Source organism: Gavia stellata, chromosome 3 (genome assembly GCF_030936135.1).
Source record: "Gavia stellata isolate bGavSte3 chromosome 3, bGavSte3.hap2, whole genome shotgun sequence".
Lineage (NCBI taxonomy): Eukaryota > Metazoa > Chordata > Aves > Gaviiformes > Gaviidae > Gavia > Gavia stellata.
The window spans coordinates 22,935,805-22,948,964 of NC_082596.1; the positions used below are offsets into that span (position 1 = coordinate 22,935,805).

Sequence of the window (13,160 nt, forward strand, 5' to 3'; positions counted from 1 at the left end):
AAGTAAGCCTCATTCAAGTGAAAAAAAGGTAAGCATTATAAAATTGACTTCTTTGTTTTTAAATTCTTATAGCTGAAAGCAGTTAACATCTGAAACACAAGAAAAATTATACAGGAAGTGGAAAAAGAGAGGAGAGTGAAAGGAACCTCTAAGCTCACCATCAAAGAATGCAGATATACAATAAAAGGAGCTTAAAGGACTGCTGCCTTGGGAAATCCAAAGAAATAAAAAGATCTAAAAATACAGTATAATTTATAAGTAACAAAGACAATGTAAAACGAAATAATCAAAGAATAAAAAGGAATGGTAAAAATGACAACTATAAACATCATCTCCATTTCTTGTAATCTGTTTAAATACATAGATATAAATTTACTAAAATTAAGTAATAAAACTAAATTATTTTGTTTCAGAAAAAAAATAAGGAACAGTAAATTAATACAATAAAAGTGATACAAAGGAGGGTTCAATGAAAATTAATTTTAAAATAAGACAAGCCTGGCAGAGGAGAAAAGCAGAGGATGCATGATAGTAAACACAGCTAAGTACTGTGCCAAATTAAGTAGTCAGAACACGTGAAAGTATCTAAGTTGATGGCTGAAATTGTCTTCCCTCATTTGACTGGAAACCAGAGATGTATTAGCCAATGCTGAACACAACAACATGTCTTCTGCTCTATGAAGAGAACAAATCAGAGGAAAATATTTTCTGTCTTCTGAGAATGTTGTCAAAAAGTCATTGCATATGAAAAACTCCCACAGACTCCAATGGAGTTTTGCTGATGCCCATATGCAATATTTAGACTCCAAAAAGAAGAAACAGTTTAAGGACAACATTTTGATTACCTGAGCTATATTTAAGAAACATGTCTGAAATCCAACTTAAAGTATACAGTTTAAAAAACAGGAATAAAAAAAAACATTCTTACTCTCTTTTGCGGTTTCTGTTGAAGAAATTGGCCCATTCAGAACAGGTCTTTTTACTTCCCACCCAGAAGACTGGAGATATGCCAACAATTAATGTCAGCAAATATTTCATCAGAAACAAAAATATTTCTGGTCTTGCTAGTGCCTTTGCCTAGAAGATAACAAAAGTTAATAAATGCAAAGAAGAAAATATACTTGATTTATTTTTTTAAACACAGAAAACAAATTATGTAGAAGAGAGACTTTCTCCTCATGGCTGTTGTTCTTTGTTGAGGCTTGTACTGCGGACAAATGTTAGACATGTACAGTCAAGTCAGACCTGGTTAATGTCTACAGCTGAATACACAGTGAGAAGATTAGTCAGAAGGAAATATTTTTCTTTTAAATTGAAAGGAAAGATAATTTGGGGGTAATAGTATTAGTAACCATGTTCTTCAGAGATAGTTTGTGTGTATAAGATTTATCCCTTCAACTTAAAAGAAACAGTAAGTGGACGAGTTGGGAGTTAATCAGATTAGACAGCATCTTCAAGGAGCCGCAGGGAACTATATAGTAGTTTTCTGTTTACTGCAAAATTAATCCACCTATTTGCAGAACTGGATCATAGGAGCTGAGACATTTAACTCAGTAAGAGATCATTATCTTCTGCTCCCATGATCCAAATTTAATTTACATTACCTGGCTTATCTGTCAGTCCCATCTACGAAAGTCACTATTTTTGATGGCCAGGTAACATTAGCTACTTAACTGAAGTTTGTTTCTATTTGGTTTTGGTCTGGCCAATGTAATAAAAGTCTACAAGCTAGTCAGGTAAGCCAAGGCCGAGCACGCCACTTTAAGCTACTCCATAGTTAGCACACGCTGTTTATTACAGGGACAGATCCCATTAAGTACGTCTTTGTGTAACATTCCCTGTTGCTATTTACTCTTTCCAATGGGTTAATTAAAGGCTGAGAATACATGCTCTTTCTGCCTCATTATGCCAAGCTGTTACATTTAAGCAGCAAAAAAACAAGGTTTGGGATTCTTTTTAAACCATAAAAGCCTTGTCTTCAACCCTGTATATTTTGGACCATTTACGATGACACAGAGCTCAGTGCAAAACCTGCTGAAGAAAAAGTGCACTTGTTAAGAATGGTAACGGAAGCAAAAATAACCAAGAAGTCTGTGAACTGTGCTTCTCTCAGCTTACACTGACTTCAATACAGAGGATATAGAGGATGTTTAAGAATGGGGAAGGATCAAGCCTTATCATTCCATAATGCATGTGTTTATATTCCTCTTTTTAATGACAGTTTATTGCAGTAAAAACGTAGATGGAAAGTGCAAAGCAATGAAAGATGACACGAGACACTTGCATTTCTCTTAGTGATGGTGTCTTCTTTTATATTTGTTCTTAAATGGAAAGAAAAAAAACACAAATTACTTGAGATTGCAGGGAGTTTTCTGTACTTACAAGAGATTTAATCCACAGAGTACTGAACATGGGCAGATTTACTTTAAAAGCCTTTCCAAGGAAGTTGGTTTTTTAAGAGTCAAATGTTAAATATGAACACCACCACAATTTAAAGTGCTGTTGGGTTGTTTGTTGTTTTAAAGATTTCTTCACATTACTGAACATCAGCCTGCAAATGACAGCTATCATGGAAAAAATATACTGGAAATTTGTTTTGTAGTTTCAATTGTTTTATACTTGTACACTTCGAAGAAAAAAGATGAAAGTAATTTTAAATCTACGGTTATAAGCAACATTTTAAATCCAATTTAGACTCAATTTTCAAGAATCATTGTTTCAGCTTCAACTGAAATTGATGCAAATTCACCTTAGGTACTTTGATACTGAGCTAGGCACCCAAATACTGAGCAACTACTTTTAGGAATAGATACTGTGAAGAATGATCCTTCCTCCAGCACAATTTGTAACATGAAGTTCAAATATCGTAAAGATTATATATGCCCTTTAGAGCTACGAGTTAGAATTTAATTGCTGAGTGCTATCAATTTGATTAGTGAAAAGTTTCAAAGCAAAAGTATGATACCACCGATTTTGACTTAAAAAAGCAACTAATCACTGCATGTTCTTCAAATGATTACTTAATGTGAAAATAATTTACTAACTGCATGGCAGATACAGTGATGCATAAGGGTTTTTGCAATTATTTATAAATGTATTATTTATAAATGAAACTACTACTTACCTGATAAGGACAAGGAATATGGTACTGGTCACAGTGGTCAAATACCCAAGTTGTTTCCCAGATTTTCCGGTTCACCAGTTCATAGACATAACATCCAAGAAGGGCTACAAGTGGCACCAAGTATAAACCACTAAAAACTCCAATTCGGATCATAAATTTCTTTAGCTTCTCTTGGTTTCTGCCATCGTGCTGTATGACTTGCCGCACATGATTTAAAGAAATAATACCGGCTAAAAGGAGAGAGAGACCGAAAAAAACACAAAGGCACAATGGCAAAAGCACAAAGTACAGAGAGGCATCCAGATCGTAGAGACCCACAAAACAAACTCCACTGATATTGTCCCCTTCAACTTTGTTCATTGCAAGGAGCATAATGGTTAGGAAACCTGGTATTCCCCACGCAACTGCATGGAACCACATGGCCTTTTGTGCAATAGCTTCACAGCTCCATTTTCTTCCCGCTGCAAGGAACCAAGTAATTGTAAGAATCACCCACCATATAGTTCCTGCCATAGTGAAAAAATACAAAACCATGAAAAGGACAGTACAGGCTTTGTTTTGGGAGCCAAGAACAACTGTTTCACCAATTTCTAACTTATCATCTGCCTCATTACAGGCAGTTCTGTTCCCAAGTAAAAATCCAATAAAGTACATTAGAGAGACTATGCTGTAACAGACGGAGTAATATATGATCGGCCTCTCCGGGTACCTAAACCTTTTAACATCAATCAGAAAAGTCAGAAATGTGAAAAGTGTAGCACAAAGACAAAAGATTGAAACTATTCCAATGAAGCTTTTCGCAACATCCAGTTCATAATTTTTGAAGTACATATTGGGACATGGGGGTGCACATTGATCAATTCCTAGAAACTTGTAGCCTTGTCCATTGGTAGTGTGTAGGTGTCGTGGACACCAGAATCCATAATCCCTTCGGGTCTGGCCTGGGGTCTTCTGAGTTCCATGTATGTTTGTGGTTACAGCAGCAGTGGCAGGAACAGTCTCATCACAATTGACTAGTCTACATAAATAAAGACAAGAGGAAATATCTTAATACCCCTCATTCTCAATTATAATTATTTCTTAGAAATAAGAAAAAAAAACCTGATTCTAAGCACTGTTAAATTTTATAGATAATGCAAAATATGCATTATGTGGGGAAAAAAAAAAAATCAGTCAGCATTTTCAAAAACAGACTTCAAATATTTTCAGTTTAGAAGACTACTCAAACACAACCATTTAACTGTTGTTCTCTACCTGTTTTATTGCTTATGAAACACTACTCAAATTGCAATTGTTCTTTTACAGTCTTAAATTCTACTAAACTTTTACATAAGTACATAAAAATATTTACAGTAGGTTTTTTTAAATCTGGATAGACTGTTGGAGACAGCAAACGATCTTGTCAAAATGCAATCTTCAAGAAACAAAGAAAGAAGGCTGACAGTATCTGGAATTAACTGATGACTAGTATATGATTATTATTGTAATTTGTGTTATAGTGATATTTCATTGTTGACAACAATAAAACTACCTAGCTGAAAAAGACAAAACCAAAAGATATAAGCATTTGGAAAAAAATTATCACTATTTTAGCAATTTTTTTTCTAGCTCCATAATGTTCATTTAAAAATTGCTCAAAACTCAATTGCTCAAGGGTTTAATTGGACACAATATGTGACCGTTTAATATGGTCAATATTGTATTAGCAGTGTTGGACATATCTTCAAACCAGATTATGTAAGTATAACTCAAACAGTTAGGCATTTACTCAAAATGGGATTTCTATTTATATGCATTCCAAGTTTAAGCGTATATTTAAAAAGAACAAGTTTAATATTCTAGCTTTTAAAGTAAGATTTGTTATCTCAAAATATTCTTTGTCAAACGCTATATTATAATAGAGTCCCTCAATGTCAGTTTGCAGGCTCAGCTGGAGCTAAAAAAACCCCTTCAGTTCTTTGTTTCTCTGCATTAGCATGCTGTCCAAATAAATCCAGACTAACCACTAAGAAAACCGATTCTGTAGCAGATTCTTTCATTAACCATGTATGTCTGTAAGAATACGAGAGTGTGAATCTCAGGATTCCTGTTACTGCCATCCGCATGCCAGCTCCTCCTCCATGGGCTCCAGCAGCATGATGTCTGCTGGTATAAGAACATCCTGTATTACATGGACTTCTCTGTATTGGCTATTGGGGAGACATTATTTCACATATGACCAGAGCAGGTTCATTTTCAGTAAATGCTGGCAGTAATTTAAAGCTGCAGTCGTTCCTGCAAAAATGTCATTTGATTGAAAATGTCATTTGAAAGCTATATTGAATAACTGGATTCACCTGTAGTTCTCCTATTTTTTCAAAACAATTCTTGAAGACATTTGCTGTGCTGAGTGGCACTACTGTTGCCTAGAAGCTCACACTAGATGGGAAAAGTTGATGCCTTCTTGTTTTAAAACCCCACAACTTCAATTTTTCTGCAGAACTAAGGGAAATAACATTAATACCACCTGTCATATTCACTCTGATATGGATTTCTACTGGAGATCATGGCACAGGACTACTGTCCCAGCCCTCCCTCAGCCCTATCACAGATCAGCAACTGCATGGGGGTTAGAAAAATGATTTGAGTTTCCACTCTCTGCTCCTTTCCTGTACTTCTTGCCCTGACACATGTTAAAAAACATCCATCTGGCCTTAATAATTTATGAATATCTGCAGTTGAAGGTCAGAATCTCAAGAAGATTACACTGGAGTGTTTTCAGTGGTTTCCATTTCATATATATAGACTCATCTTTTCCCCAAATGTAGTATTAACTGTCTTCTGTGGAACAGACACATGAACATCTTTGAGAAAAAGGTGAAATTTTTAAAAAAGATACTTTTGGCAGGCAGTACAGGAAAAGCAACAAGATTCAATTTGCACATTGAAGCAGTTAGGAGTAAGATAAGGCTTCTACTACTTAATGATCTGTGTCCATTCAAATACAGAATATTTTATATTTCATTATTTTATAAGCAATTATTTTAAAACCCCCGTGAAGTAAGTATGATCCTCCCTAGTTTAGAAATCAGAAACCAAAGCAAAATCTATGCTGTAACATCAAATATTTTCAATTTTTGAAGAAACTTAAAGTAAAAAGCTTCTTTTTGCAGGGATCAGAATACTGAAAAGAAGTGCTGCAGAACTTTGTTGCAAAAAAGTCATAAGCAGGAAATGCAGGTGATCATTCAAATAATAAAGATGTTTTAATTAAAAAAAATAGTCCTACACATAAGCACTGTAGGGTCACCAGTGATGAGGAAGCTATAGCAAGGTGATATTTAACATTCTGCCTCAGATTGACAACTCAGTCTAGGTCAAATATGAAACTATCACCCCCACCACCTGTCAACATGAAAAATACCCCACCTGGCACATTCCAGCTCTTCAGGCCATATGATTCCAAAAGTGTCCATCAACTGCTTACAGTCAGAATACACTTTCTCACAGAGGCTTCGACAAGGGTGAATCACATGAACTTGCTCCAGGCAGGCAGGGACAAAGGCTTTGCACAGAAATGTGTGGACATCTGGTGAACAGTGAAGATTCATAAGCGTAAGAAAAGGCTACAGGGAAGAAAAAGGCTTTGGTTAGTAATTTTAAAAAGGTAATTCAAGGCATCAAGACTTTCATCACTACAGCTCACATTTGTCCCCCTTTACGTTTGAAAAGACACTAGAAAATAGTGTTTGTTCAGCAGCTGTGAAAAAGCAAAACCCGGTGGCCCGAGCAGGGAGAAGCTCTGTTAGCACTTCTAGCCCAGTCCCTGCCCCGGGATCTTGGCCAATCAATAACTACTCAAACCTGATTTTTCTTGTATGACAATATTAGAAATCTAAAAGGTATTATGAAAGCTCACTATTTTAAAAAAACAGGGTAAAACATTAAGTTCCTACATTCACCAGTCAGCTTCTGAATAAGTGCCTTGAGATTTTTAAAGGTGGTCTGTCCCTGTAGTTCCTGTTAGGATTTTCAATCCCAAGTAGTGTGTTGCACTCATCATCTTGTCTCATGATACAGAAGTCTGGGGTTTTTTGATTAGTGAGGTCCAAATATCATTATTCCTCATTTTCTAAACACTGCATTAAAAAAAAAAATCTCAACATGACTGAGAATTTCTCTACCTGTATTACTGAGCACCAGGCAGTGAATAACTGATGACTGTTCTTACTAGAGAATTCACAGAATGAAATCTAATGCAACTTTTTTTTGCCCCCAATTCATTCAATCAATTATTTACAGTCAGACAGGCTTTTAAGGAAAAAACCCAACTTTCCTCCTCTACATTTTAACAACTTTACTATTAGGGAAAATTATTTTAGCCAAAATACTACCATGTGTGCAAACTTCAGACTAACCAGAGGCTGTCGGTCATTTTTGCAACTGCTGGAAGGGGAGCTTATTGAAGGAAGCAAGCGATGACACACTAACAGCATCGCCAGGCGTGCTCCTGTACTTCTAAGTGGGCCGCACGTCTAAAGCGGTGGGGCCAACGTAAGGCAGAGGTGCTGAGGGGCTGCGTAAGCAGGCCCTCATGTTTACGAGCACAGGCAGAAATAAAACTGAAGAAGCCAGCCACGCACTGGGGACCCATTGGTGACTCTCTGGACACGTGGAGACCAGATCACAGATCAGCTAGGGCCACAAGGCTGCAGCATCGCCAGGACACAGGGCACGTATAGGATGCGCCAACGTAAAGAGTGGTGAGGCGGCAGGCCGGTGGGGGTGTGCAGAACGGATGGGCTCCTCCGCCCCGCTCACCGGGCCTGCAGAGACTGCCCAGCAAAAAGGAAGGGAAGCAGAGAGCGGCTGGTGGGGCGTACATGTGCTGACAGGCTCCGACCCCACTGGGTTTTCAAGAAGCCCCAGCCTTTGGATCCACTGCAGGCTGCTGGTCACTGTCCTGTCTGCCACGCCAGGCACACATTCCTGATCCAGCTCATGAGAGTAAACCAAGCTAATTTAAACACCATTCTGAGGGTGAAATCAATCTGTAGGATCACGGCAGCCTTTTTTACGTAGGCTTTTTGATAAAATGCTTCTTGGATTTCAGGAAAAAGGAATCTCCATATCACATGTAAATAGTCAAATTCATGCATCAGGAAAGCTGAAACAGTGCTGATAAACAGGGACACTGCAGGAAATTGTCAGAGGCGGCAGAATTTTTAGTAAGAATTTTATTTAATTCTTTGCCATTAACAGCTATGTATCTCAAATATTCAACTAATGTCTGGTAAAGGAAGGATTAACTTCTGAGCCCAGAATAGCATCCTTATTTTTGTCAGCTTTTAAATATCCCAAACATATATACATCTATACCTCGAGAGCAAGCCTTACTACTGAGCATGCAGTTTAAAAGGAGAGACATTGATAAATACTTTTTCCCCTTCAAAATGGAGTATTTACAAATCCTCAAGGGACCTTTGTAATAAACATAGGAATGTGTGGGGAGGGGGGGGAGGGAGAAGATAAGGCAGAGCAAGAATAACAGAAAAATGCTTTATGAAAAACCAAAAAAATGTTGGCACCCATCCTTCAGAGCACTCCGGCTGTGTGCTGCATCTGCAGATGCCATTACAGCAGGCGCACAGAAGTCTGATCCCCCCTCTGGATGTCTGCTCTGGAGCCGCCTTCTCAGCAACCCAAGACTTGAGTATTTTATGACAAGGAGAGAAGTATAGCTCTGGTATAATGCGCTCCAGTTCCATAAATTGGATTATTTCCTAAATGCTACTCAGCTTCAGTGAAAAAAGTCAGGAGTTAACCCTAAATGAATTAAGTTTCCTTTGTACAATTATGCTTGTTTTCTTTGCTCCAATGTTTAATTTGTTAGCTCTGTTCTTTCTGGCACTGAGGAAAAAATAAAGATATAGCCTGGGTAGTCATATACATTTCCTATAGAAGTTTAGTTTACTTTTGAAATTAAGTGTTGTAGAAATTGTCTTGATTGTTATGAATTCTTCCTTTTTAATCACCCACAGGTCATCGGAGTTGATAAAAAATAAAATTAATTTTCTACAGCAAGTTTTGGGGTCCCAGTCAAGAACTTTTGTAGACCTGGTTAAAACAGCAATATTTCCTCTAGAAGCAAGAATTTAAAAAAAAAAAAAACAACAATATTCTTATCTATGAAACCAACTTTAGATAAAGAGATATTTTACTAGTTATTTTAATTAGCAACTAACAATTTTTAAATAGCATTTTCCAACACAGCTAATAAGGCTACATATCCTAAGTTCGCTCCCCTGATACAGAAAACGGGTATAAAGAAAGCCATGTCTGGTGAAGAAAGTCAGGACGTAAAACCAACCTTTACCATTCTAACAGAATTCCTGTTACATGAAAATACTTAAAAGCTAAAATATCACAAGAATCACTATCTACACCTCTAATATAAAGTATTATTGTGTAATGACAAGCAAAAATTAAATGGTTGCAAGGGTTTTACTGCAGCATGTTGTCATTGGCGAAATACTGTTGTTTAAAGAACATATTTTATTTAAGTACAAAACTACCCTAACAGATAAATGCAAAAATGCAAAACTGTAGGAAGGAAGCTATGCTCAGCCCGTAATGTATTCAGAGTAGAAATCCAAGGACTTGGCTGACAAGGAATTGTTCTCACAGTAGTTCTTCCAGCTTGCTAAAAATATTTAGCTTTGACACCTGAAAGTATGAGCACAAGTTAAGAGCAGGAGGTTTGGTGTTCTGAAAACACAAGCAGTCCTTCTGAGTCAGATCAAACATACAGTCCTGACCCTGGCTGGTAGCAAGGGGGGTACAAGACGACAAGCTGACATGCTTCCCAGTTTCCAACAATCAATGGTTTAGGAAACTTTACGAGCAGCAGGTTATAACACCAGCATTGTGTTGAAAGACACCAAGAGACCTCCTTTCTTCCTAGAACACATCTAATCTCTTTTTCAACCATTTATGCTTATACTCTTTGTAAAATACTACAGCAGTAAGTTATATTGCCTAATTTAATCAGGCACTATTGAGAAAATACTGCTTTTTAATTGTTTATTGTAACTCCTGGGTTTGCAACCTAGTTTGTGTTTTGACAGTTAACAGACTACTCTCTACTTTGTCCATGCCATTTTGCCATCCTGCTATCCTTTACATATTATATTTATATATTATTATAATGTTTTACATTTTTATTTCTACTCCTTTCATGATATACTTTGCCTTCTATTTGCCTTGGCTACATTTAAACACTGATCTCACATTTCCACAGAACTATCCACAGTGACAACAAAGACTTTTTTCTGAGTGACAGTAATTAATATAATACCATGCACATCTACTTGTATGAATAGTGGGGGTTATCTTCCCCTATATTCATTACTCTGCATTTATCATCCCTAAATCTTACCTACCATTTTATTGTCCAGTTGCATCTATCACAAGACCTTTCTGCAACTCTTTAGTAATTTTTTTTTTTTCTTAGCAAATTCACTATCCATCCCTCTTCCAGGTCATTTATGAATTAGCTGTGTGTCAGAGGTTTCAGTACAGATGACTAGGGGGAACCACTCTAGTCATTTACTTGCTATAGGACAAAACTATCAGCTAATGATTTTATACCCTACTTAGTGACAAAAGATTTATTTATTCCTACTTTTCTTCTTGTTCTTTAGGTAGGCATTGGAAAATAAAGTTATCGTTGGGTTACCAGAATAGTTTCTTTAAAAAAGCATCGGTTATGGCCCTGGCAAAGCCCTTTTGAAAATTGAAGTATAATATGCAGGCTGAATCACCCCTTTCAACAAAGTTATTGAGACTAACAAAAAAAAACTCCAATAGATTTTTACAGGCAATGATTTCCCTCAACCAAAAAACCCTCTATAAAACGTAAACCTTTGCCTCAAGCACACGCAAATAGTATTTGTAAAAAACCATATATTTATTTTCAGAAACTGCCTAGTTTTACCATTTAAGAACAGCAGAAAAAGGTCATGAATTGCTCCTGGAAGTCTGCTAACAATTATGTATCTTTAAATGTGGGCATCACTTCCAGCTAGGCAATTTGAAAATGTTTCATTATAGAAAATAATAGGTCTGCATTTCCTGACGGACCATAAAAGCAAAATCTCACCAAAACCGAAGTATTCACTCCTCCTGCTGGATAGCATGTAAGCAAAAAGTGTAAAACCGAGATCACAAGCTCACTGAGAATATGAATTGGTTGCTTCAAGGCTGTGTTATCTGGATCATGGGTATCCAAACCACCAACCATTTTTTACCCAAGTGGTTAGCTGGGTAACCTGCACACATGGATGCTCAAGACATCAACACATGCAAGTCCAAGATTAAACCTGCGGATTCACCAAGCCAGTGAATCTAGGATCTAGTACCATGTTCCTCTCCTCTTCAGGAAGGTCAGGATGTGCAGGTGGCACAGCCCCACAAAAAGGCACTTGGCATATCTAGCATTAGCAACCATTGCCCTGTCATGTGAAGAACAGAGATGAAAACCTGCAGACTTGGTGATGGCAGTGCTAAAAATAGAGTGAAGCCAGGCCTCTTTAAAACCACGAATGGAGCCTCACAAAGCCAATACAAGTCCTAAAATATAAATTCTCATTGTCCTGCCAATGGGAAAAAAACCCCAGTAAATGAGGCAAACTAGAACACACCTACTAGAACACAATCTACCAAAAAACCCTCCAACAAACTAATCACAACTGTAAAGCCAAAGATTATGTAGTCTGTAACAACAGAAACACTACCTCAAGCCATAGCAGTGAAGAACTGAGGGCTGTGAAATGAAAACTTTCCACTGCATTGTCAGTGCAGAGTATGAGGGGCATATGCCCTGTACAGAAACCTGTCAGTGCAAAACAGTCTGAATTGAACCCTGTGAAGCATACACATACCCACTGTGAATAAGGTCAAACAATTGAAGTGAGCAGAGCATCGCTGGCCAGCAAGAAGAATATCCTCTGCACTGAACACTCATGTGCAGCAAACACCAACACCTTACTTAGTAAATTCTAGATTCTTTACAAAGTATGTCTATGTTACATTTTATCCAGAAGCAAAAAGCCAGTCTACCTCAGAAATTCAGTTATGGTGTGGTCCTACAAACAATAACACAACTGAGACAAGTGAAAACAAACGGTGCAGAGTACAGAATAAATGGCTAGGTGCAAACACAGTCTTAAACATGCTTTGCCAACAAGTAAATCGCAACCTAGAAGTGTTTTTGAATCTCGTGCTCGGCATGCTTCCCTGTTTTGTGCTTAGCAGGCTTACAAGTCCAAGACACAGCAGAAACAAGCTCATTATTCCAGGCAGACAGTGCAGATGCTCTGTCCTACCTCATCTCAGTTTTATCCTAGAGAAGAGTATTACTAGAGATGATCAGATGTTTCTGGGGTTGGGATGTATGGTAACTACTAACGTATGTCAAAACAAGTAAGTGAAAACGTTCTCATGTACTCTGCTGATTAATGTCACAAATATTTAAATAATATAGAAAACGGTGGATCAAAATATTGAGGTTGTTGTTACAATCAGCTATGGCAAACCTTGATTGTAAGAGACAGGAAATATCTTGAATTGCTGAGGTATACAGAGGATAAGAGCCTTTGTTCAGCCATCGGAGCCAGTTATTTAAAGACAGTTAACAACCTACTCTCCTAACCACTGAGGTCTAGCTACCAAGTTAAAACATTTAGTTAACCTCAGTGTTAACTAGGTTAACTAAGCTAAGTTAAACAATGAGAGACACCAGCTGTCTCACTGTTAAGCAATGGTACCCGTTTCATGATTGGATACAATCTTGTGACCTAAAGCAACATTACAACCTTGTCACTTACATAACTGTATTTCAGTCATGGAAGTGAACACCAGCTTAAATCTCAATTTCTACAATCATGTACCCCAGATTCCTATCTATATTAAAGATATGCATTGTTATTCATGAAGCTATTTACCTGCTTTACAGGAAATAACACCTCACCTTAACGATTAATAAATAATGATTAAT

The 13,160-nt window shown here is 37.2% G+C and overlaps 1 protein-coding gene across 1 annotated transcript in view; it reads right to left on the reverse strand.

Moving 5' to 3' along the window:
* Positions 1–13,160, reverse strand: part of FZD6 (frizzled class receptor 6) — a 31,210-nt gene that overhangs the window by 3,280 nt on the left and 14,770 nt on the right. Inside the window, exons 2-4 of the mRNA XM_059836234.1 lie at positions 6,533–6,729; positions 3,125–4,142; positions 929–1,077 (exon numbers count right to left, since the gene is read on the reverse strand). Of these exons, the coding sequence (XP_059692217.1) occupies positions 929–1,077; positions 3,125–4,142; positions 6,533–6,729 (1,364 nt within the window). The remainder of the gene's footprint in view (positions 1–928; positions 1,078–3,124; positions 4,143–6,532; positions 6,730–13,160) is intronic.